This window comes from Leiobunum rupestre, chromosome 9 (genome assembly GCF_980474605.1).
Source record: "Leiobunum rupestre chromosome 9, qqLeiRupe1.1.hap1, whole genome shotgun sequence".
In the NCBI taxonomy this organism is placed as follows: Eukaryota; Metazoa; Arthropoda; class Arachnida; order Opiliones; family Sclerosomatidae; genus Leiobunum; species Leiobunum rupestre.
The window spans coordinates 51881123-51908136 of NC_143392.1; the positions used below are offsets into that span (position 1 = coordinate 51881123).

General features: G+C 35.2%; 1 protein-coding gene across 2 annotated transcripts; it reads right to left on the bottom strand.

Moving 5' to 3' along the window:
- Nucleotides 1–26672, bottom strand: LOC149930874 (uncharacterized). Of its 2 annotated transcripts, none has more exons than XM_090158770.1 (13): nt 26560–26672; nt 20398–21932; nt 10536–10745; nt 8485–8686; nt 7815–7984; nt 5807–5974; nt 4336–4559; nt 3645–3722; nt 3423–3577; nt 2662–2756; nt 1923–2122; nt 1684–1868; nt 1–514 (listed from the first exon to the last, which is right to left on the bottom strand). In XM_090158770.1, exons 1-12 carry the CDS (start codon nt 26576–26578, stop codon nt 1685–1687), a joined length of 3240 nt encoding a protein of 1079 aa, XP_090014896.1. In that variant the 5' UTR covers nt 26579–26672; the 3' UTR covers nt 1–514; nt 1684. The 2 variants fall into 2 exon arrangements, with proteins under 2 accessions (XP_090014896.1, XP_090014897.1); XM_090158771.1 differs by having other exon boundaries at nt 8485–8689; nt 26560–26659.
- Nucleotides 26673–27014: the final 342 nt, after the last annotated feature.

Consider the following 27014-nt stretch of genomic DNA (forward strand, 5'->3'; position numbering starts at 1 on the left):
TAAAAATACACTATTCAAATTTAAAATGTTTAATGATAGGGTATATAGAAAAAATACAATCCCACACCAAAATTGTTTGAGTTATACATTTGAAGCTATTATGAAAATCAAGCCTTATAATCAACAGAGTGCAATCTCTGTCTCGCGAAAAATGCACATAACTAAACCTTCAGATCTTTAACTATACTAGTTTGAAATTTTAATGTACAGTTATTACATAAACATTCGTTTGGTTACGTAAATATTACTAAAATTATACTGTAGCTCTTTCTCTCAAGGCGAATTAAAAATCTTTATAAATGTAATTAAAACATGTAAAACGAAACATGGCTAATTGATTTTGGTGATATTCTAACTTAATATATACCTTTAAAAATAATAAATGTTAGCTCAAACAAAACCTATTTTGTTTCGATGAAGGTTTAGATTTTAACAAACCAATAGATTTATACATATTTACAATAATTGCAAAACTCCATGACTAGCAGATTTCGGTCAATAATGACGTGTTAATCTGAAAAAAATTAAGTGTTAAATAAAAGAAGAGGTCTAAATTATACCAGTTCGTTTAAAACAGTACTGATTGGGGAGTGCTCAATTTAATAAAAAAATGCCAAAGTAAGTATGTGTTACCAGTAGTAAATAATACATATGTTAAGAGATAAGTATCCATAAATGCGTACCGGCCTTCACAGACAAGAGGCAGTTTTTAATAAGATCATTTTCCCACCAAACGAAATACATTGCTACACAGCTCAAAATTTATCGCCCGTGGATGAAAAATTACACAGCGAAGGGACATTTCAGATTTATAGACTAATTGTTTCAGGAAGTCAATATATGATGTATTTTTGGCCCTACTTTCTCTCCCAAAACATAAATTGAGATCAGTAGTAGCTTGTAAAGGTACATGTTTCAGTAAAATTAGCAGTACAGGAAGATGGATACTACTCTTATACAATCTATTTTAAATACTTTTATACTAAATTAACGGGAGGAAGGGGATTTTTAATGTTACGTAATTTGTGAGGCACAAACTGACAATTATATTTGAAAATCTAATTCCAGATTATCATATTTTTTATTACTTAAAAAGAATTTAACTTAGGTGCATTACACAAAACATTAACTAAGCACCCGTAGCCACAAATTCTAACTGTCCTTCAAGAATTTATTTATTTATTCTTGATTAATTAACGGGCATCATGTCTCACACCCTCTGTAGTAGTTTGGGGTGGTCTGGTAGCCCTGTTACAGTTTTAGTCTGCTATCGGCTGCTATGCCAAGAGTCTTATTAATTCCTGTTTTCAAAGTCAGGTCGAGCAGCAGCTCTTATTACGTCTTCCGTTAAAATGCGACATGTCTGCAGATTCTCGTGACATTAACCTATGTTTTTATCATTGTGTAGTCACATCTTTAATCTCCTGGGCCACGTTACCCCGACCCTACATTGAGTATGGCTACAATGCTACAGTTTCCCCAGTATAAACTTGAGGCAAGGAAACACTTCTCCAGCGGTCGCTTCAATCGCATTAGAAGACGTTTAAGGAAACTAATGAAATACCTAGCCAATTTAAATTTTTAGGGGAATAGAGCTTATTTGCGAGCAAAAATAAATACATTTTTGGCTTCTCCTTAACCATTAAGGAAGAATTTATTTTAATTATCTAATCGGTGTTATACCTTAACTACTCCTGGTTTTATTTGAACATTCAATTATTTGTCTCAAACAACGTCCAAACTCTTCTAATATTTCTTTTTCAAGTACCGCCATTGACATATCAGTTCTTTCACCCTCTTCAGCTCGAGCAAGCATACAACCACAAGTTGCATCAGTAACATCTTGAGTGACAAACGAAAATGGTAACCTAAAACCAAAATTAAATCAAATTCCAGTAAACCAAAAAAAATTGAGCATTTACCTTTCACCAGTAAGAGAAATAATTTGCGCTCGTTGTGGCAGATCCAGCAGCTGCGAAGTTATTTTGTCTTTAGCCGCGGCTTGTTGCTGCACCCTTACTTCAGCAGCATCTGCTAAATGCATGAGCGTTTTTCTTTCATTGCTATCTTCAAAATTTTTACAACCACTGCATCGGCAGAGGTTTGTACACAAAATTTTGGCCTACAAAAATTTCATTTTAGTTTTAAATGATAATAAAAGACAATGGTGAAGGAATTTCTGCAAGGCTTTTGAAATTGACAAGGAAGAGAATCTAATGAAATTTCAGCCTCCAAAGTAAAAAAAGAATTAAGAGTGATTTGGGATGAAGTCAGGATACCAATAATAAATGAAAAACATTTTAGTTGTAACAGTTTTAAGGTCATGGCCCGCTTTTTTAGTGTCCTAGAGTGTGAATTAAAATAATACATTAAAATAAGACTATTGCCTTTCTAAATATTCCAATATCAGAAGACACCAATCCAACAGTGTCATGGCAATTAGATTGTAGCATATGCCAAATGTAGCGCCATTGTTATATTCATTGCTAATGATAATTTATTATACGATATCTCTAGGTTAATACCAAAGGCACCACCTTAGGTTCAAGTCAGCTAAGACTTACCACCTTTTAAATGCCCGCGAGCCAACAGCTTCCTACACTAACTATTGCTGTTAACCTCAACGTGTGATAAAATAGATATTTCAAAAGTTCATCTTACCTCGTAACATTCACAGTAATTTTTTAAACATCCAGATCGCTTGCAATTGCATCCTTTAGTGTGCCTTCTCTCGTGATCTCCATCTTTTCCCTTTCCTAAAAAATGTTTAAAGTAAGATTTCTTGGTTAAACTGTAAATTTAGATATTAATACGATTATAAATGGTATGTAATAAACCTTTTAAGTTTTTAGGTAAAAAGATTCTAGAGGGCTTAAATTTAATATGCTGATAACGCAAAAAAATTTAACCACTGAAATTAATAAACTGTGTTTAACAAACAAGGACTAAAATGGTATTGGTTACCTATTTTAATCCTTGCTTGTGATAATTAAATGGTCAAATAACTACAGAATGGAAAACCAGGGTTGTCCGATTGAAATCCATATGAATTGAATCAGCTATTTAAATCAATTATTTAATTTAATAATTGATTTAAATTGCATTTTATACTTCTATGTAATAATGAAAAATAGCAATTGAACTAATAAGAACTAATTAAATTTAATTAAGACATTAGTTTAACTTGACTACATTAAAAATTAATTGCCAGAAAAACAGAGACAATGTTTAAAACAAATAAATCCGATATAAATCTAATAAATCAATTCCCTCAATTTTATAAGAAAAAATCAACCGTGATGCGAAATGCATCAATTTACCAGCCAGCAGCTATTGGGCATACCTTTTCATAGATGTATACCAACACTAATATTACATTACTAGTACATATTAACTCACGCGTAAATAAAAATTATTCTAACTTGTTTTCCCAATTTTTGGATGAAAAGCCATTGGATTTCGATCAAGACAACTTTTAATTGCCTTCTGCCTATCTTCCTCATGTTCCAAATTGTTGTAGCAGTTTGTACAGTTGCAATTGTGACAAAACTCTCCATTTGCAAAACAATCACAATAGCTAATGGTAGAAATTACTATTAACTTATAAGTTATAATGAACTACGAACAAATAAAAATAATCTTACAGCTTAAGACACTGGGATTTTGTACAGTTGCAAGGCTTACGTAAACGATTGTCCAACACTTCTTGTGGTGGTGCACGTCTAAAATTAATAAAAATGTTGGACCTTGAAATAATTAAGCTTTTCACTTGAGAAAATATTCAATAAACTTAATTTCTCAATTTTAACTGCATTTACATAATGAGTCAATTTTTAATTTGATACTTAATGTCAAGCACCTACAATAAGAAAACGTTTTTGGAAATCAGGATTTTATTAAAAGCAAAATGAATTTTGTGTTTTAAAAAAACTTAGTTTAGCCTTAACATTTCAGCCTAATTTTTTTGGAGTTTAGATTTGCTTTGAATGAATATTTATCTACTTAAAGTTCCCATTGTTTAAATTGGGCATATTTCTATCTAATTTTAATGGTGGAATAACTAGTATATTTTCACAAACCTACGTGCAAATATTGTAGTTACATTGTAGAAGCTATATTTTATAACAAAATATTTGTAGATTATGAGTGAAAGATTATATTTTAACAGATTTATATTTAAAAAATTTTGGGTGTTATGAAAATTCACATTAAAAGGGTCAACACCACCGTTTAAAAAATCTGAAGAGAAACTTCTTTCATACTTCTTAATTACAATCATATTCTAGTGCCAGAGATAGTAAAATTCAAATTCCAGTGTGGCCCTATCAAACATACCCATTCATTTGTCTAATTTGAGGTGTTGGTGTTGGATGATGCTGAGGCTGAATAATATTAGCATTTTGAGTTGACTGTTCAAAAGACTGTGTTGTTGTTGGAGCTGCAGCAGCTATGGGAACAAAAGCATTTGTTCCTTTGGTGTTAGTATGCAACAATGTTGGAGCTGGCTGAATAACTGGCAAAACTTTAGCACTCCCACTGTTTTGATTTGACTGTTGCAGCTAAAATTATTTAAAAAATATAACACTGAATGTTGTACAAGTGCGAATAAACATGTTTAAACTAGAGGCACTTCTTAAACTGTGTTTTCTCGTTAGCCAAAAATTATTTTTTTGAGGAAATCTAAACCAAAATTTTAAGGCACAACTATCAAAAGAAAAAGTTTCAATTTTCACAAGAAATATTTATCATTGCATTCAAGAGGATAGGCGACTAATTATTTCTTGGAAAAAAATTAGTCTTCTTAATGAGAACGTGGCTCATTGTAACGAAGTGTCTCATCGTAACGAAAATCAGGACTCATCATAACTAAAAAGTGAATCATTACAAAATTTATTTTTATTGACGATAAAAAAGAAAATGATTATATCATGAAAAAAATCTAAAAACTATTTCTCTAATATTGGAAATAGACTGTAATATATGGATTATGTCCTACACGGGTGTTATGCCTAGCAGACCTGCGGAATATCGTCTGCTTATTGGATGAGGTCGGGAAGATTCATACTCTTGTTAGAACGCATTGTATCTTTTTGTTGATTAGATGTATAATAATTGTTCTTAACCTATTTGAATTAAATGTTTTAACTTACTAAACGGCGTTTATTCAATTAATTTAACATCTAATAGCGATTGTTAGTTACGACATTTAAAAAATCAATAAACAAGTACCATCCCAAAAATAATTATTAAATTGTTTTTATGAAGAAATAAGCAACAAACCCAAAATTATGAACAACCCTAAGATTGTTCCTGTTATAATATCTATGAGGCATATAATACGGTTTACGTATAATTTTCTGGTAACAAAAACCTAATGATGGGATAAATTTTCTTTGTTGGTAAACATTTGTTGAAATTACTTTGGCATTACTAATACCTACTTATGTTTAACTCAGTTACTTTTGAGCACGTTTTTGTTTACATACATAGTTCACATTTTGGTCGCGTGATGGCGCCACCATCTAGTTGGTTAGTGTATATATATAAGAGCTAGCTGCTTGTTCTCTTTACTTGCACTCCTGCCTTCTGGTTGCTTGGTAATATGTTGCTTAGCATTGTTTTACTTTAACTATTAATTATTTCAAGATGTCTTTATTGGCATTTGAACTGTTGTACATATATTTAAACCAGTTTGTTTTCTAATTAAATATAACTTTATTTTAATATCACCTTACTTATTACCATCATAAAAATCCACACAACAGTAATTAAAGTGATATTATGGGAAATATTACGTAGTAAATACCTGATTAACATATTGCGCAGACACCATGACAAAATTTGGCTGGCCACTACTATTAGTTCCAGCTTGAATAATACTTCCAGCTGGAAAGCTCCCCGCCGCAATTTTCTGTGAAAGGGCTCCACTGGGCACAATCAACCGAGGTTGAAGATTTGAAATCTTGGAATTTGTCTAAAAAAATTAAAATAATGTTACATTAAAAATAAATTAAATAAAGAACTACCAGTTTGCTTATGTGCAAAATCCAGTTAAAATACTCAACTGGACAATGATTTTAATGACCAATATATTAAAAGACCGAACGTTTGACCTAAATTCCAAAGTAAAATACATATTTACTGGGGATTTTAATTGCAGCTTAAAAACATGTGGTTGGCAAAAATTAAATTTTATATCCAGGTCATGACTATTTTAAATTTTTTAATTTTTGGTGCCCATTGTCTAAATATTTCATCACTTTATAAGATAAATGATCTTATGCACTGAATGTCAATCGGGGGTGAGGTGAACTACAGCGGCCTCATTGAATTTTGTGTTCATTTTGGTTGCGCCTGATAGACCTTGTCACGTAGATGCCGAAGCTATATTTTATTTTGGCCGCAAATGATTATTTAATTTTTTAATTTAATTTAAAAAATTTAACATTTTAGGGCATTTTCACGTGCTTCGTTGTACTTATTTCCGTCGTGTGTTCAATCGGTGTCCTAATAATTTCCACGTGATATTTCGGTAGTTTATAAAATCAATTAAAGTTTAAAAAATTTAACATTTTAGGGCATTTTCACGTGCTTCGTTGTACTTATTTCCGTCGTGTGTTCAATCGGTGTCCTAATAATTTCCACGTGATATTTCGGTAGTTTATAAAATCAATTAAAGTTTTTGTTCATTTTCTAGGTGTTATATATTTTTGGGCCACAAACGCTTATTTCAGGTTTTAATTTTAATTGTAAGGCTTGCACTTTTTAGGGCCTTTTCACGTTTTAGGTTGTTTTTGATGATTTAAAATTAAATACTTAATGTGTACTGTCCTCTAGGTCGCGTTATAGATGGCCAATCGCTTTTTTTAGTATGGAGTTGGGGAGGCGCCGCGCACCCCCAGCGCTTGAGCGAAGCGAGTGCGCGTCGCTGTCAGGCGCCAATACGGGTATTTTAAAGTATGCTTCAAACCGGTTCTCATTTTTGTTACTATTTAAGTTGATGCGATTTACCTAATTACGATGCCACTAGGTACGATTACAGAAGGCCCACTGTCAATGCTCAGAATGGGGCTGGTGCGTGCCTAAAAAGTTATCTCCTTTCTACTTTTCTACAGCTATTTGAGGTATAATTTCTTTACCCTCTTTTTTTAACTGTGGAGTTGTGGACCACCACTATTAACCAGTACGGTCCTACCACTAATTTAAATAATTTATTAATTTTTTAAAGTAGGGGGAATGGTATAAATATAGAGGCACGATTCTAGGTAAGGGTTGTTGTGGAAGAGTGTTCGCGAGTCGAAGAAACTCATTGTACAGTACCGCCTAGAACAAAGTTCACTAAGCTAGGGCTGCTGCCAGACCCCCGCTTCGCTTTAAGCGAGCGCTAGTTTAGTGAACTCTGTTCTAGGCGGTACTGTAGTTGTTAATATTTAGTCCTTGCATTGACATAATATGGGTTTCATCACATGCTATGACAAACGGCCACTTGTGTTTGTTTCCTAAGGGGCATGGAGTTCCCAATCTTGACTCTCTCCCTCTTATTGCCGCCTTGATTAATATAGTTAATGATAGTGAATTAATTTCATTTACTAATTTAGTAAATTGTGTATTGTCCAGTTCAACAGCAGATTTATAGTAAGATACTGATAAATACATTTCAAAATATTGAGAAATGTCTTATTTCGTTGGAAATTATTTTCGTACGTTACAATGTATTAAAGGAAGTCTCTTTAGTGTACCAGAGTGAAGCTTTAAAAAGATTGGCTTGGGTTTCTATTTGCAAGTGAATTCCATAATTCAATTAATTATCTTACCAGAGCAGGCACTGAAGCAGGTCTAGAAACATTGAGAGCAAGTCTGACTTGATTTCCAGAACCAGAAGTAAGTGCTGTGGCAGTGGAAATAGGAACTGCAATTGCCTGTTGTGATCCAGGTGTAAGACCTCGAATACTGCTCATAGGAACGAGAGTGGCTGTTTTCGTATCTAAAGTCAATTCAATAAAAAACTGAATAAGATACTACACTAATAATTGTATCAATAGCAATAACTTATCCATCAGCAAAATAAAAGCACCGTAGCCAAAATGTACCATAATAACAGTGTTCAAATACTTTTTGGGTCAAAATTTCTACCCATTAACTAAACAAATAACAAATGACTTGCTTTATTTGGTTTTTAAATATTAGTTCCATCATTATTCTCACCTAATTAAAAAAAACCAACAGGTTACCGAACCCGAAAATTAAAATTATCATAGTTGGCATATTGAAACTTATAAAAAAATGCACGAACTTCTAGCTAGCTTTCTCCAATTTTTTTAAAGAAAAGAACAGGTTATTTGACCGGTTTGTAAGGTATTTGGAATTCTTCCATACCACATTTCACAAAAGAACTTCCTGATTTTTTGATCTGGTATTATATTATTTGCTGTCAAGAAATAGGTTGCCGACTTCTAAAAAGTAGTCTGAAAGATCAACACTAACTTGAATTGGCAGGTCTAGTTGAGGATGGAGCTGACACAAGTCTAACGTAATTGAACTTATTCCCAGGCACTTGGATTGGTTGCATAGTCCCAGTATTAGAGATAACACGGCTAACAGGGACCATAACTTGCTTGATATTACCACCAGTGACATTCGTACTTGTAGTGGTACTCTGGGCACCTGATGCAGTCGATTTCATGACCTGCTAATGAAAAGAAACAAGCCTAACTTCAGTATTAAACAAGTGGGTGAAATAAATTATCTAAAGTGTGTGATTTAGTTGGGCAGTCTTGATTTGATTGGGCAAAAAAACAAGTTTAAAAAAAGGTCTAAGCCTTAAAAACGGTATCCACTGCAGTTGTAAGAAACCTCCTTAATGTGACCAAAAATTATGCATTTTTACCTCATAGCATTTAATCAGTACTTGTAATCTAGTTGGGTCTGCAATTGGTATTGGAGCAACTTTTTGTAAATTTTCATAAATTGTGATTTAATAAAAAAAACTTTTTTTAAAACCATTTGATTTAAATCAAATTTAAATCCGACAACCCTGAATGATTTATTTACATTAGAAAGACTGAATTTTGAATGTAAATGATTAATTTTAACGATTATGGTACTATTATTATTAAGTAATTTTTTGCATAACTTAAGGAGTGGGGGACCTTTTCAATTCTTACTCTTTGTTACTAGCAGGAAGAGAGTTAGAAAAGTAGATTTTTGTTACGTAACTGGCATAAGTGAACATAAATTAATTAAACTAAATCCAAATCAATTTAAAACTAAAAAAAATCATCAGCCCTGTAAGCTAGCACCAAAGAGAGACCTAAAGAGTTTGGGTTCTATGGGTACGTTAAAAATAATTATTAATGAAAAACCAATCTTAATAAAAAATGATATCACTACTGCTCTCATCAAGACATTCTCAAAATGTATAAAAAGTCAGTGGGTGGGATAAGGTTTCCATGGTGCGCATGTATCTAAAGCTGTTGTTGTTAGGTAACACTTGCGTTCTGCTGCGAACTATGAGACACACCAAAATTGTAATGCCATATCCAGTAAACATTCATAATGGAAGGTTCTAATTAGACATATATGGATTCATAGTCAAGACCAGTAGCGCACCCAGGGGCAATGGTCACCTCCGTAAAGCAGGGAAAAAAGCTAAATTTGTTGTAGGTGATTTTTTACTGAAGCCTTCCAATTAATTAAATAATTACTGGGTCTGCACGGTCATTACGTTAGAACAGTAGTGTATATCGTTTGCCACTACAAACTACCATGGTAGTGCAAGTAGTTTTTATAGACAACCTCCACCTGGCACGGATTAGTGAGTAGTTTGGAGGAAGTTAGTCTGGGATCAGATGATTGTGCACACTGCCTGCTACAATGCTTCCCATTGTAAGGCCTGAGAGTTGGCAAATGGCCAACTAGGAGCTAGCAACAGCTAGCCTTAAACAGGCTAACGCAGTGTTGCCTACAAATTTAATTGGACGAGCCTTAACGCTGAGCGTTTTATGGTCGGGGTGGAAGACAATTTCGGAATTTTCCCCTAAAGCGTCTAGCCAATGAAAAATGTACACTAGAAAATCCACGACTTTTGACAGGTTGTGTTCTCCTTGTGTGTGGTGCTGTGTTTGTTGCTCCTAGCTTGCCAAATATAGTTAAAAAACATTCAGCCTAGTAGCTAGGTATATAAGCAGTCAAAGGGCAGACCGGCGGCTGCCAGTAAGAACGCGGGCAGAAAGAACGCTCCCTCTCCTCAAGGCAACCCCAGACCGGACCCCGTAATTAAGTAGGAGTTTGTTAATTAAAGGAATTTGATTTGATATAACTCTGGTAATTCATTATTTCCATAATATTACAAGCGAGTACAATTAGTTCCTTACACCATATGAGACTAAATTTTATCATACCTATAGCGAGCACTTTCTTTTGTTTAAGAAATTATCTGTTTATCAAGCAAGCATTGTCTTGGCCCTTCATGTTAAACAAAGCTGTTTCTGCATACACAAGGCTGTGGGAAGTTAGATGAGCATTATAAAACTTACAGGAATAATTGGCCTTAGGACAACTTTCTGCATAGGTGTTTGACCCTGTTTCACTGTAGCTGTTGATGGTGGTGTAGTACTCAAAACAGTTCCCGCAGACAGTGTGACTTTATTGGAACCTGGTGCTGGCGCAATTTTTTGCGGAGATTTTAACGTTATGTTTTGAAAAGTTCCTGGTTTTCCTTTCACGGGGGAAAGTAGTACCACATTCTGAAAAATACATAATTCATCATTGATTTAATCGCTTTCACTACGTTACAATAGAGATTTAAAATATGTTAATTCAATTTGAAAAAATTTGTCGGTTTTTTAATTTAACAACATTTTCTACAAGTATAGTAGAAACCAAAATTCAAAAATTTTAACTGTTAATATAAATAATAAATTGGCCTATAGTGTAATGGCAATGCTACGTCACACAACGTCACCCATGCTTTTTCCTATTCATAAAAAATTTGCGCCCACAATGGCGGCCATGGCCAAAGCTACGGAGTGCTACTACTCTATAGAGTGGGATCAAGTTGACACTGGCTATATAAAGCCAGTTTAGAGAGTTAAAGAAAAGTTATGTTGATTAGAAGTAGTACTAACATTGACTGTTGGGGTCTATTCTGATAAAGTGAGTACAGAATAAATAATTTAAGCTAATTATGATTGCCATTTATTCTTATCCCACAAAGCAGACCAATACCATGTAAAAAACGGAATTTAAAAATTTAAAAACAAAAATTACAGAAATATAATTGGAAAAACCTTTGCAAATAATTTAAGGAAATATTAGTTTTATAGCTACTACCATAAGTGTATATTATGGTTACATAAAGGTCGCACTTCACAAGACACACTGCATTACAGGCTTCGTTGCCGTTTTCCGTTGGCTTGCTACCTAGTAACACGTAGCCTTCGACACGTAATAACAACGACGGTATCAACATTAAACTTGATAATAATTTATTTGTAAAGTATTAAAACGTTAAAGAAATTGTATACATGCATTGTCAATGATAGTTGAGAGACTAGTGAGTAATATTCATGGCGGCAAAAACAAAGATGGCCGCCCATAAAAAAACGATTCAGAATGACGTCATTATTACATAAGTCCATATGGCAAAAAAAAACAATACAGGGTTGCTTACCATGTTTTTTATCACTCCCCCTTTTTTGGCATAGTTAGGGTACACTTATATCAGTCATTTTAAATAAAATTAAACTTCAATTTTTAACAATGATCGAAACTTCTGAAAACTAGTTTTGTTTAAGGGTTTAGTAAAAAAATCTGCAATATTATCTGCAGTATTAACATATTTCAATTCAAAATTACCCCGATCAATATGCTCCCAGACAAAACGGAATTTTATATCAATATGTTTGGTACGCTGGTTTTCGACATTATTTCTAGTTAAAGCAATGGCTGATTGATTATCACATAAGATCAACGGCTTATTAAAGCGAACATTAAACAATTTTAAGTCATTCATTATTGGATATAACCACAACAGTTCCTCTATAGCTTCTGTCAATGCAACGTACTCGGCTTCTGCGGTTGAGCACGCGACTGATTTTTGTTTCACTGAGCGCCATGTTACAGGTGAGGATCCAAGATAAACTATATACCCGCTATGGGAACATCTCGTGTCTCTATTTGCTGCCCAGTCACTGTCACTGTAGATCACAAGTTGGGGATTATTGACTTTCTGATATAACAGTCCATAATTTGCTGTAGAGATAACGTAATGCAGCAACTGTTGCAAATAAAACCAGTGCTTCTGACCGGGATTACTGTTATACGGCGATAACATGATAACAGCATATAGGATGTCTGCCGATATGGGATATCCTTCATTAGTTCTCGATCTTCCTCTGTTACCGTGTAGCCAACTTAGTCAGTGGCAGCCATATTTGTTAGTAGGCCAAATGGCCAAAACCCCTTATCTTATCAGGCCTAACTCCCAAGGGCACCGGTTGTGGCGCCAGTGTGGGAGTTAGTATAAAAAGGAGGTAGGAGAGAGGCATTAAGAGCATTCAAGCAGAACTGTAGAGTCAGTGGTTAGAAGCAGTCAGGAAATAGTATGGGAGTGGTTAACTCCCAGCTAGCCCACTAGTCACTTGTAGTTGGTCCCCCAGTGGCTGCCTTCCCTTGGTGGGAATATCTAAGAAATACTAGTATCTCATTATAATAGAATAATTATTGTATAGTTCGCTCTAAGGCCTCCGAAGGCACGTTACCCAACCTTCAAGAGTAAGAGTGGCTATATAATTGGTGGCAACGGTAAACGGAAAACGGAAGCAATGACATGGTGGCTTGCTTCAGAAGGTATTTATAAATTTCATCTGAGTTCTCTGGTGGTGTTCTCAGTAGTCTCCAGTAAGCGGCAAGTTTAGGTGTAACTTGTTAAAGCTGTTTGGGGTTTTAGAGATCGTTTTTTTTTAACCAAAATTTTCAACTTTGATATGATGGCTGTCCCAATCCCACTGTCCCTATCTAGTGGTGTGATGGGGTCACTGGAGCCTGTGGGGGGCTCCATACCCGGCTCTCAAGGTCATGTGATCGGGGCGCTGGGTCACTGGAACCTCATGGGTGTTCCACACTCGTCATTCTGTGACCTACTAAGGAGGGTAGTTTGCAGTGGAAGAGGAAGCCACTCTAGTCCTCAGCTGTGCGAGGGTGGGTCTCGGGCAGCCCATGGTGTCGCCTTTTGTTGGGCCGTGATGAGGGCGTTTGTTTGCTATATGTGAGGCGGTCAAAATGGCTGTCTCACTGGCCGAACGTTGTTTCGCAAAGCGCACTTTTGTCCGGGGCTGGTTGTTTTGGTGGCCGCTGTAGTGCTTAAGGCGGAGCAGCGGGGTACAAATACATATACTTATGTCCCAATCCCTAGTTCCCCTATTTTGATTATTTACGGTAATTTACGTTTTCCTTTCACATTGCTTTTCCAAATCACTGATTGTAAATGTTAGGCTTGGCTTTTGAATAGATTATTAATAGCCAGTTTGTGCCAATTGCCCTCGACGTTATTTCCGAAAAGTAATTAATTTTTAAAGTTTTACGCATCGCGGATCGGGCGTGATTAGATTTTGGCGTCCACACGTGGCAAAGTTTACATTATTTTCCCGCCAGTTCTTAAAAGGTGTCAAAGCAATGGCGTGATTGGCGTCTGCTAAGTCATTGCCTTCTAAATACTGCTTAGTCGTGTATTTAGTCGCTTTTTAGTAACTGTCCATTTGTCTATTTTTTCACGTCTTAGTTCTAAATTAATAATTAATTTTTATCGTTTTTTTTTCTTTCGCGTAATTATTTTTTTTTTAACATTTGCGTCTTAAATACATTGCGTTTGTAATTTTCAACATGGCGGTAAGCTGTGCCACTTATTTTGAATCGTTGCTTTCAAATATTAATGATTTAGTTCAAAAGCGAAATGAGTTATTTAAAAATCCAACTCGAGGAACCACTGCCTTCCACTTTGTGGTAACCCGTATAGTGATTTTTGTATACTTAGACAGTATTTGTCTTGATCTGCCTTCTCATAGCCAGGGATTTGTTACATCAAGTGTTCCGTACAAATAAGCATTCGTGACGTCCATATGCGTATGGACCCATCCCAAACAAATGACAAATAATGATACAAATAATCTTATTAGTGAAAAATTAACCACAGGGGAAAACGCATCCTCATAGTCTATGCCTTCCACCTGCCCGTACCCTTGAGCTACTATTCTGGCTTTGTATCGTACTATGTCACCATCATGATTTCTTTTTAACGCATACACCCATCTGCAGCCCATAATCTTTCCCGGTGGTTTCAGCGTTAAAGTAGCCACTTGTTTTTCTTCCAAAACGTTCATCTCTAGGTCCATAGCTTTCGTCCATTCCATGTGTTGTGGTGACGTAATGGCTTCTTGATAATTCAATGGGATTTTAACCACTGTACAACATGCGGCAATGACATCTGCATTTTTCTCTTTTTCTGCAGTTTTCAGGTTCATTGTTCGTGGTTGTGAATTCAAAACAACTCAAATCACAATTCAATTGGTTTTCCCTCATGTATCTTATAACATCTTTCATCGACCTTAATTTGATATCTTCAGGATCATAGTAGTAAACATCACGTCAACCAGCTGTAGCCCCCGTTTGCCTTAATTTGACCTGTTTTAGCCATCCATTTGGTAATCCAATAACAGGTATACATCCTTCTTTTCTTACCTGCGGGGCAACCTCTGTTCGGACGATTACCGATTCTTCTTCTTCACTCTGCTCTTCAAGATCGGATTCAACCCCATCTTCAGTTTCTCCTTGCTCTGATGTAGGTGTACTTGTGCTAAGCGTTGTTCCCTTATCTTCATTTTGGATGGCCCAGAAAGTAATGCGTTCTTGTTCATAGTCAACTTCAGGGTTAACGTAACCATCTTTCTCTTCTATAAATGTGACATGATTTGATTCCATGACCGTCCCGTCTTCTGGGTACCATACCCGATACCCCATCGTATTGACTGCATAGCCAACAAGGACTCCTTTCCTCACCCTCATCTGCAACTTATGTTGTCGCTTTGGTCCCGGTATATGTGTGAATACTTGACATCCAATACGCCGCAAAAATCGTTTACTTGGCTTTTTATTACGCCATATTTCCAACGGAACTTTATCTGCCAGCTTTGAATGTCTTGACCGATTTTTCACATGAACTGCGGCGCTAACCAACTCAGCCCATAGATTGTACAGCAAATGTGCATCCTCCATAATGGCTATAACCGTATCCAGAATGGTGCGGTTAACCCGCTCTGCCACTCCATTCATTTGTGGTGAGTAGGTATTGGTACGTTCATGTTTCAGTCCTCCTTCTCTACAATATTTGGTTAGATCATTAGCTAGATACTCCATCCCATTGCCCGTTCGTAATGTTTTGATCTTTTGTCCCGTCTGATTTTCCACAAATGCTTTATATTCTTTAAAACAAGCAAAAGCTTCATTCTTCCGTTTCATAAAATAAACTTTCATATACCGGCTCTTGTCATCTATAAATGTGACATAATATTTCGCCCCCCCTAATGAGGGGATAGAAATTGGACCCCACACATCAGAATGTACTAGTTCTAAAATTTCATTACTCCTGATATTCGGATTCGATGGATGTACTTCTAGTGCTCTTCGCCATTCGGCAGGCAGTACAAGCTGCTAGATTCCCACGTGGGAATTCTAGTCCTTCCAACATGTTTCTTGACGCCATAAATTTTAAATCTTCTTCGTTTATGTGGCATAAACGCTTGTGCCACAGCTCAATTCCTTTCAATTGCCCAGGATAAAGACTTGTATTATACACATAGTGAGGGGTATTGTAGGGGATACGAGCTGCTTATAGTAAAGCAGACGATAGTATTATTTGTCCTTTTCGCCAAGCGGGCCGAGGGGAACCAGATGGTAGCGCCATCTACCAAACAAGGAGGCGCGTTGTAAATATTTGTTTTACTAATCACGCTACGGGAGGCATCCCGATGAAGGTTAAAGATAAGATAAAGATTAGATAAGCGAGGGATATAAAGAGAGTTCCCGGGGCAGTAAGGGAAGGGAGTTCTTTGTGACAAGAGAGTCATGGAAGTTAGAGTAAACGGTGAGCGAGGGCAGTGGGCCCAAGTCGAAGTGGTACAAACGCGAGAAGTGCGTGTGGAATCGTGTCCCTGAAGAAAGGACTGTGTAGTGCGGTAGTGTACAAAGACTGTGTTCTCTATAGGAATTGTGCGCGGAAGGACAAGAAGTCCAGCCAGAAGTTGGCGGTAATTGTATCGAAACTTTTGTTATTTCTTTGCATTATTTGGTATTAGTGTTTTGAAGTGTATATTGGATAAGAGCTGCTTATATCAGGCCCACATTAGATGATTATTTTAGCGACGCCCTTGAACTCTTAATCTCGACCCCGTAGATTCAGATATTTGAAACCTCTAGCCGCATGGTAGGTCCCCCCAACCATTTTTGTTCAAGAGAAACCAGCGGTTCTACCCATAATTTAGTAAGTACTCTTCCTATCCGAAATCGGTGTCACCCAGTACCAGATCCCTTAATTTAGCTAGTATCAATCTGTGTCACCCAGTACCAGATCCCTTAATTGTATTATCAAAGCTGTGTCTTCCAGAACCAGTCCTCACGTAACCTTAGTTGAACCCTTGGCCCCTCTGGAATAGTAAGTTAGCATAACGTCCTTATTTTTAACCAGTGTATTGTATTAATTAAGTTGAACTGTTGAGTTACAATAAACTCCATTATCATTGCATTGGTTGTGTTTCCTCAATTCATTTACACTTGGTACCAAAACGGCAACTCGGGCAATTCGAGCCTCAAATAAATGTGATGTACACGACGCCAAAGAAAGCCTAAAAACTCTCTTTGCATTTATTGGCGTGGGATGCTCTATTAAAACCTTAAACTTAAAATCCCCTCGTTCGTAATTGTACCCGATTTTGGCCACAAAAACGGAAGCGTCGTTATATGTTCTATAACCGACCTATAGCCTGCTTGATCGATTAATCGCCCAGATATGAGGTTTCTGTTCATTCTTGGAGCATGCATTACATCTCGGAGCTGAAAAATTTTCTTTCCGATATAGAGCCATATGTCACCGCGACCAACCATATCTGACTTGCCTTCTGCTACGTAGGCCTCCAATTCAACCTCTGTATATGTACAGAACCACTCCTTACGATAGCAAAAATGATGTGTTGCAGCAGTGTCAAGTGTCCACTCATCTGAACGGGTGGTATTCATAACCAGTGCTGAAGCTATGAATGCCCCTGTACGCCCCTTGTTTTCTTTTTGTCTCTCATTTTCCTTCTTATTGTTCTCTTTCTTATCCACCTCTTTATTACGACAGTCAGCCGCTCGATGACCCCATATGTTGCAGTAATTACATCGTCCTTGGAAACGACTTTTTAGAGAATTGGAGGTCTTCTTTACTTGTGTTGCAAAAGCCTTTGACTTTGGTTCAAGCGCTACCTCTTTTAACTGTTGTCGCCCATATTCAGCGATAAGTTGATCCTTAATAATACCAGGAGTGAAATCGGTATCTGGAGCATTATATATGACTGACACCAAACTTTGATAAGTCTCCGGTAATGATCCTATTAATTGATACGCAACATCGGTATCAGTTACCGCCTGCCCAGCTTCATCCAGTTGTCGTCGAGCATAGTAAACTCGGCCAATGAAAAAAGGCATGCTTTCCCCTTCTTCATATTCAAGGTTATAAAACTGTTGGCAAAATTGCACTACAGCGGCCTCATGTAATTTCGTGTTTTTTTTTGGTGGAGAATGTAGCACTTGACGCGTAGATTACGAAACTAATTTTTTTTTGGGCCGCAAATGATAATTAAATTAATTAACTTAATGTTAAAAATGTACTAATTTTAGGGAATTACCGTGTTTTTGTATTTGTGGGTGGCGGACAATGTAGCACTTGACGCGTAGATTACGAAACTAATTTTTTTGGGCCGCAAATGATAATTAAATTAATTAACTTAATGTTAAAAATGTACTAATTTTAGGGAATTACCGTGTTTTTGTATTTGTGGGTGGCGGAGAATGTAGCACTTGACGCGTAGATTACGAAACTATTTTTTTTTGGGCCGCAAATGATAATTAAATTAATTAACTTAATGTTAAAAATGTACTAATTTTAGGGAATTACCGTGTTTTTGTATTTGTGGGTGGCGGAGAATGTAGCACTTGACGCGTAGATTACGAAACTAATTTTTTTGGGCCGCAAATGATAATTAAATTAATTAACTTAATGTTAAAAATGTAAAAATTTTAGGGAATTACCGTGTTTTTGTATTTTTGGGTGGCGGAGAATGTAGCACTTGACGCGTAGATTACGAAACTAATTTTTTTTGGGCCGCAAATGATAATTAAATTAATTAACTTAATGTTAAAAATGTAAAAATTTTAGGGAATTACCGTGTTTTTATTTGTGGGTGGCGGACAATGTAGCACTTGACGCGTAGATTACGAAACTAATTTTGTTTGGGCCGCAAATGATAATTAAATTAATTAACTTAATGTTAAAAATGTACTAATTTTAGGGAATTACCGTGTTTTTGTATTTTTGGGTGGCGGAGAATGTAGCACTTGACGCGTAGATTACGAAACTAATTTTTTTGGGCCGCAAATGATAATTAAATTAATTAACTTAATGTTAAAAATGTACTAATTTTAGGGAATTACCGTGGTTTTGTATTTTTGGGTGGCGGAGAATGTAGCACTTGACGCGTGACGCGCAGATTACGAAACAATTTTTTTGGGCCGCAAATGATAATTAAATTAATTAACTTAATGTTAAAAATGTACTAATTGTAGGAAATTACCGTGTTTTTGTATTTTTGGGTGGCGGAGAATGTAGCACTTGACGCGTTGATTACGAAACTTTTGTTTTTGGGTCGAAAATGATAATTAAATTAATTAACTTAATGTTAAAAAGTTAGTAGAGTGGAAACCTAAACAAACAGTAACAAGCCGTGGTGTAGGCGACAACCCGACGAAGATAATTACTTCCAAAACACGTAAAAGACGTTACTAAACTCCCCGTATTGGCGCCTGACGGCGCCGCGCACTCGCTTCGCTCAAGCGCTTGGGGCGCGCAGCGCCTCCCCAACCCCATACTAAAAAAAAGCGATGGGCCATCTATAACGCGACCTAGAGGACAGTACCAAGCCTTACGCATCAAGTATATACTTTTAATCTCAACCAGAAACAAAGTGGCCCAATAATAGAAAACACCGAGAAAATGAACAAAAACTGTAAAAGATTTGATAAAGTACGGGAGATGCCAATTGAAGGAGGTATGTAATAACAACGACGGTATCAACATTAAACTTGATAATAATTTATTTGTAAAGGATTAAAACGTTAAAGAAATTGTATACATGCATTGTCAATGATAGTTGAGAGATTAGTGAGTAATATTCATGGCGGAAAAAACAAAGATGGCCGCCCATAAAAAAACGATTCAGAATGACGTCATTATTACATAAGTCCATATGGCAAAAAAAAAACAATACAGGGTTGCTTATCATGTTTTTTATCAATTTCGTTCTTGTGATGACGTCACGTCGTAACTAGCTCTAAATAAAATACTCCCCAAAGTGACAAACTTATGGAACCATATTATAGACTTATGCTACTACATAAAAACCAAACTTAATCAGGCATGTAGGAACGTTTTAGATTAAAAGAGGTATAGTTTAAATATTAAATTTGGAACATTATAAAAATAAGCTTTTGGCACCCCTTTCCAATTTTAAGAGGGGTACATTGACCCCTCAATATAGTTCAATAAAAGGGCGAAAAAGACTTTTGAATTTAAGCTCCAAAAGTAGAGCTGGAAAAATTCCATACTATTATTTGCTGGATCTGGTATCATGATGCACAGAAACATTTAAAAATCCATTCAACCATTAATTTATCTGACCAAATGTAAAATGACCCTTAAGGCAGCGTAGCCAGGTCCTAAAAATTATCATTATCATGGGCAAAAATTATTGTCACCAAAAAATTGGCAAATAATCAGAATTTTGTGGAAATATTGACTTGAAACTTGGTCGAAGTCATGTTTGTGAGAAAAGTTCGACCTATTGACTAAAATAAAAGCGAATGTTAAAAATGTTGCAGTTTTACCCAGTTTTCTGCCAAATTAAAACATTTTTGTACATTATCGAAAGTGCAAAATTAAATAGATAAAATAGCAATACACTGTTTAAATTATTGTACAGGCCAATTATTACTGAAAATACTTGATAGATTTTAAAAACATGACATGGATTAAGAAGAAATTAAAATTAATAATATTATTCAATGACGATATTTGGTAAAAATTAGACTAACCTGCTTCCCACCAGGTGTACCAGTAAAAGCCCTGAGAATTTGTGTGTTTCCTTTTAGATTTCCAGCTGTTTTTGATGGACTGGCAAGAAGAATGGTTGGTTGAGGCTGTTGAACCAGTTTTGACGGGCTTCCTTGTCCCCCCAGCGTTATAAAGTTAGTGCCGCTTCCAGAGATGGTTGCAGATGTCCCTGTAACTCCAGTTGAAAACTGTGTTCCAGCAGGAGCGCTTATAATTTTCAGAGTTTTATTTCCACTAATCAACTGTCCGCCAGATGTTAATATATTCTTTCCTCCTCCAGCGAGTGATTGCAAAAGATTCAAAGTATTCGCTGGCAACTGAATACTTCCAGATGATCCAGTTACTCCTTTGTTACCCGGGGCCATTATAAACTTAATTGGCATATCTCCTTTAAAATTTGCAAGCGATACCGGCACAGTCATTGTTGAGCCTGTTGTTAAGTTAGAATTTTGAGCAACTGATACAGGTACCAGAATAGGCGACGGTTTCTTTTGGCTAACACTAAATTTTGTATCTGGAACTATCGTTGTTGTAACTGTCGATTTACTAGGTCCAGCAACGGAACTCAAAACTTTCCCCTGAGGGAGCAAAGAGGTACCACCACTAGACGTACCCATCGGTTTTTGAATAAACATCATTTGTTTCCCACCTTTAATGGAACTGGCATTGGAGACATTGATTATAGTTAAAGGAGAACCTTGAGCTTGACTGACACCAATATTTGATGTTTGGATATTCATAACATTGGTAGGTACAGTTTTCACTGCTTTCACTGACTTACCAATGACGTTGCTGGCACTTGTTATTTTCAAATTTGTGTTAGGCACTGTCGAAGCCATTGAAACCTTTATTGGAAGAATACTGCTGATGTTACCTGTTGTTAGAGTTGGGATTTCACATGCCGTCGTAACTGTAGAAAATGTTTCAACGACATTTGTGTCCAGCGTTTCCATACTGATATCTGCTGATGTTGTAATGAACGATGACGTACTCATTGCGTTAAGCATTTGGTTGTCAATAGTTTCATACTGCCCATCTTCAATTACATTCTGCATCTGATCTTCGTCATTGTTCGTACATATTTCTACAGAGGCCGACTCTGTAATATCAGGGTGCAAAATTGTTTCTCCAACATCTTGGCTGGCAATAGTTACATTATCTCCAACAACCGAATCTTCAATTATATAACTCTCTCCTGCATCATCAACAGTAGCTTCGGTTTCCAGAGTAACAGTGTCCACAAGTGCAGTGCTTGCCTCGGGCATATCAGAATAAGAAGCATGATCGAAAAATGTTGCTTCACTTGTTGAAACTTCTTCAGTGACATTCGATAAATGTACTAAACTATCAAGTTCCGCTTGAATTTTCTCTAAATCTTCAAGATCCTGGGCAGTCAATTTGCCCAAATCTGTGGGATTGTTACTAGTCTCAGACGATAAAACACTTTCCACCAAATCTTCACTAGTGAGCAAAACTGTGTGTTCACCTTCCACAGCTTCAGCAACCACTTCTTGCTCTGAAATAAACAAATATTTATTGAACATATCAAGAAAAAATGAAAAAATTCCAGGATTCCCCAATAGGTATTATACAGGGACCTCCCATACCAAAAAATAAGTTGGATTTTAGTTTGTATACACATTAGTTAAAGGGCAACGCAAGTGAGCTGGCATTTGTGTGAATATGTATGCAAAGTGCGAAATTTACGGTAAACTCTGCGTGGTCTCGCCAGTACTGAGGGGGGTGTAGGGGGTTAAAAAGCACATTACTTTTTCTTTATTTTGCCACAGAGCTTGCGTTGCCCTTTAATATTAACTTGGTGTTAAGTAGGCTCAAGTTGTCAGCATATTTCAAGTTACTAGTTAAAGGTGTAATAAGTTGTTATTCAGTTGGTAGGAAAATACTTCTTTGTAGTCAGAAAATTACATATTATTTTTAAGTTGGTTTTAAGTATAGTTAAATGTAAGTTGTTGATTCTGGTCTAGTTGGAAATAAGTTGGTTATTAAAAACTTAAGTTATTTTTACGTATGCATTTTTCCAAAAACAAACTTAAAACCAAGTTGAAATAATAGTTGTTTTAAGTGGTAAAATTTTTAGCCAACTTATTTTTTGGTAAGGGCTGCAGGTCAGGGTTGGGAAGGTTTGTTTGATTTATATCAATTTCATTTAAAATGCTATTAAATTAAGCTATTTTTTAAACAACATATTGATTTAAATCACTAAAATTATTTTCCCTTCCATTTAAACCAAAATATTTTAAGAACGTAAGAAAATTGTAAATTGGGAAAACAAACTCAATACAAAACTAAATATTTAATTTTCAACATCCACTGATTTGCCTAATTTTTCTACTTTTCAACTTCAAAGAATGATTTTTCTGTAGAAAATCTGCTAATTCCTATTATTTGAAATATTTAAAAATCACTGCCCCAAACCCAGTTATTTTCTCTCTAATGATCACCAATCCTTAAAAATTCTAATTCAATTTCAATTTTTATTTAATATTGTCATTCAGAGCATACATTATCAAACGTAATAGGACCCCCTTACCAAAAAATAAGTTGGATTTCAGTTTGTATTTAGTTTGTATACACATCATTAGTTGATATTAACTTGGTAATAAGTAGGCTCAAGTTGTCAGCCTATTTCAAGTTACTAGTTGAAGGGGAAATAAGTTGTTATTCAGTTGGTAGGAAAATACTTCTTTTGCTAAGTTTGTAATTAGATGGTTTTTAGTAGTCAGGAAATTACATATTATTTTTAAGTTGGTTTTTAGATGTTTCCCTAGTAGGATTGAAGTTGCTTTCAAGTAGTTAAATGTAAATGTTGATTCTGGTTTGGTGGGAAATAAGTTGATTAATAAAGACGATTTAAGTTATTTTTTAATAGGAATTTGTCCCAAATACAAACTGAAAACCAAGTTGAAATACAAGTTGTCGTAAGTGGTTTTTAGCCAACTTATTTTTTGGTAAGGGCCAAGTCTTAAAAGACTTTTAGGCCTCCATACTGGCATATTTTACTTATACCATAAGTAACATCACAATCATAAGTATTCCACTTCCTATTCTTACAAAGCTTAGTAGGTTTCACCAATGACCATATAAATAATTATGTGTCTAAGGACTGACAAAACAATTGACTATGGAATTCAAGATTATATTAGTTGGTTCTTTTCAAATTTGATACTTGAACGCGTTTTCAATCGAATTTATCAAGCTAATATGGCAGTAATTTCGCCAGCACAGAGAGAAAGAAGGGGCAAGTTTGCAGTTAAGCGACTTACACAACTACTCTACAGACTATCATGAACCGAAATCGTTCAGTGTTATATTTATTTCATTGTGCTACTTAGGCTTATAGTGATAAATATTTTATTTTAGAATATATTTTTCAACTATACAGCTATATATTATGTTTTCTTAGTTGATAGAATCTCCATCACAAAATTTTATTTAGGTTGAATAAATTGATAAATATTTTTATTATTTGATTCAAATTTTCAAACCTTGATCATTTTAAAATTTTCATTTGACTGTTGGGTTTAAAATATTTGATATTTGACAAATACCAAAAAAAAATGCTATTCACAGCACTGTAGTTCTTCCTCTATCATCAGGCAAAAGTTGAAATAACCATTTCTATCTTTCCTTTAATTCCCAATAAAAATAAACAATAAAATAAAGGCTTAGATATTAACTATTAAAAATAAACATTTTAACTTAAAATTAATTTAAGAAAATTTATCATTGATCAATCCGTAAAGATTTAAAATTTATAATTGTGCAAAGCACAGAATCATAAATTATAAAGAAAATGTACACAGGGATTTAAATACTTATTCTCTTAAACTTTCAATAGAACATTTCCTGATGGTAATGCATGGAATTTATGGAATAGAAATGCTAAATCTGGACCGTCTGATCTAACTTTGATTCATTACAGGGCACCAAACGGTTTAGGAAAATTATGTCGCAGAATCTACTGAAACTCAAGAATTAAGGAATAAAAAATAACAATATAGTTCAGAGTAAGTCCACCCGTGTCATACAATGCCAGAGATACTACGGCTGTCAAAAGGTAAAACCTAACTCGATTTCGATGAATTTGAGAAAAACGCTATTTTATAATTTCGTTTGTATTAGGCGCATTTTAATTCTGACGCTATTTCTCTTTATTTAATTCTTCTATAAGACATCCGAAATGAGTAAAAAAAATTCAGTTATGTTTCATACATGTTAAATTTCAATAGAAATTATTTAAATTTGTTTAACCTTGGAAATTTCAATTAAACTAAGTCTAATATCAAAGGTAAAACCTTATATATCTGAGATATAAGGTTTTACCAAGTTTATCACCATTCATAGCATAATATAAAAAAGGTAAAGCCTTATATCCAGGGCCGTTTTAACCTTTCCGTAGGCCTTAGGCAAAAACCTCTCATTTACCGACTTTTTGGACCTTCGTAGACTGGATTATATGGAATCGTAGGCCCTTACATCTCCTAAAATTTTCGTAGGCAGCATAGCCAGAAGCAGACGATCCAAAACCCTATAACTGTATGCAGTGGCTGCGTACGTAAAACCTTAAATAAAGACAGATATAAGGTTTTACCTTTGTCTTTTCTTGTTATTTCTAATTTTTCAGTAACTTATAAGGTTCGATTTTGTTTTCAGGATTTTTTTTTTGAAAAGTCAAAATAGCAGTTTGATACACCAAATATTTATCTGCTACTTTTTGTGTTTAACTCATCTTTTGAAAAAATCGAGTTAAAAGGTTTTACCATTTGACAGCCGACTAGCTTCGATGTAATCTTATCTTAATTCGGACATTTCCTAAATCAGGAATTTCCAAGTTTACACACTACAAGTTTAAAACAATTGCTATGCTAAGAGGGATCTGGAAGTACTTTAGGCCCTAAATGCCTTATGAAAAAGGCAGACTATGATTTTGCCATAGATAATCAGTGTAAATCCACACTGTAAATGGGATTAAAACTATGTGCATTTTGGTGGTATAGCCCGAAGTTTGTTAAAGGTTCAGACTGTGATATAAAAGGTGGTCCAAAATAATGCCAAAAACTTAAGTTGAAATTGCAAAAAGTAAATTTAAATGAAATTTAAGTACAATTGCATGATGTTAAAAATAACTTGTAACTCAGAAAGTTTAATAGAATTGAATTTTGATAAATTTAATTATTATAATGCTGCACTTGGTTTGAATAGGTGATTCGTTTAAAAAGTCTTTAACTAGTGTTTCCTCCTTTGAGAAACACTTTGTCATTAAAACACAAAAAAGGCAATGTAGATAGAATTAAGTTGTTTAATTGTGGTTTTAACCTTCAAAACAGGTTTAGATTTAGTTTACATAGAATCTCACTGGTTAAAAATATTCTATTTATGAAGGTAGGACGCAAAACCCAATTTGGGGGTAAGGCAAGTATGTATTGTGAGCATAGTTTCAAACTATTCATCTGAGAAATGAGAGTTTAATGTTCATAATTAGTAACTTGGGCCTATGAAATAAATAGAACGGTGTAACGTTTGTCAGTAAAATCAATTTCCAATAACTCATAGTGCTACAAGTTGCGTGCAGTTACAGTAAACTATCTAGAAAATATTTTTTCAGGCCTTCTAAAACTGTATGAGGAAAAGTGTAACAAGATTTTGAAGCTTAAAATGAAATCAACATGTAAAATATAAATTTTCAATCTGATCTAAAATTTTCCATGTGCAACTTTAATTATTCAATCTAAATAATAAACTCAACTTGGAATCAAACTATTACATTCAAAGATTATCTACATTACAATTTCAAACAGAACGATGGAGAAAAAGGAAGTTGTGGAGCTTCAAAACATAAAAGTTTAAAAAAACATGTCTACGTCCTCGAAATCCCACAATCTAAACTGCCGCCTAAAGACAACACCGACCCTACAGCTACGTAACAAACGCTAAGCCTAAATCCAAATTTGAGGCGCTCGCACTTAAATACGTCCTGACGAGGTACGGTTTTATTCGGACCATTACGCAACCATATTATTTATTTAAATAACATATTTTCGCATTTTATTATGAAGAGAAAATGTAAGGGTACAATGAAAAAAATTATTTGGAAAGGAAGTGTTGGAATATAAAAAACTAACCTGAAATTGTTAAAGACATGACGAAAATCTTCAAAATCACGCGCCCTCCATTACCATCCCATAACAAACACAGCAAACTGAAGGGAGCAGGGTTGGCAGATTGTGTGAAAAAAATAATTTCCCATTAAAAACCATTTTTGCAGTCCAGTCCATAAACATCTGAATGCTGAAGTAAACGCAGTAACTAGAATATTAAGTAGAAAATAGTCTTTTTAAAATGCTACTTCAATAATAATAATAATAATAATGCCGTTTACGATGAAGTCTACTAATCTCACCGACTTCATAGACTTTCGCGTAAACGTCATTCAGTGGCGGCTTAAGAAGGCTGGGTCCCCGGGGCGGTGGCAGTGTTTTGTGACACCCCCCAGGACCGTGCAGAAGTTTTCACGGGTCCGTCTTCTTCAAGTTTAATCGTTCTGATGGCACCCCCTACTGCCCTGGTACCCGAGGCG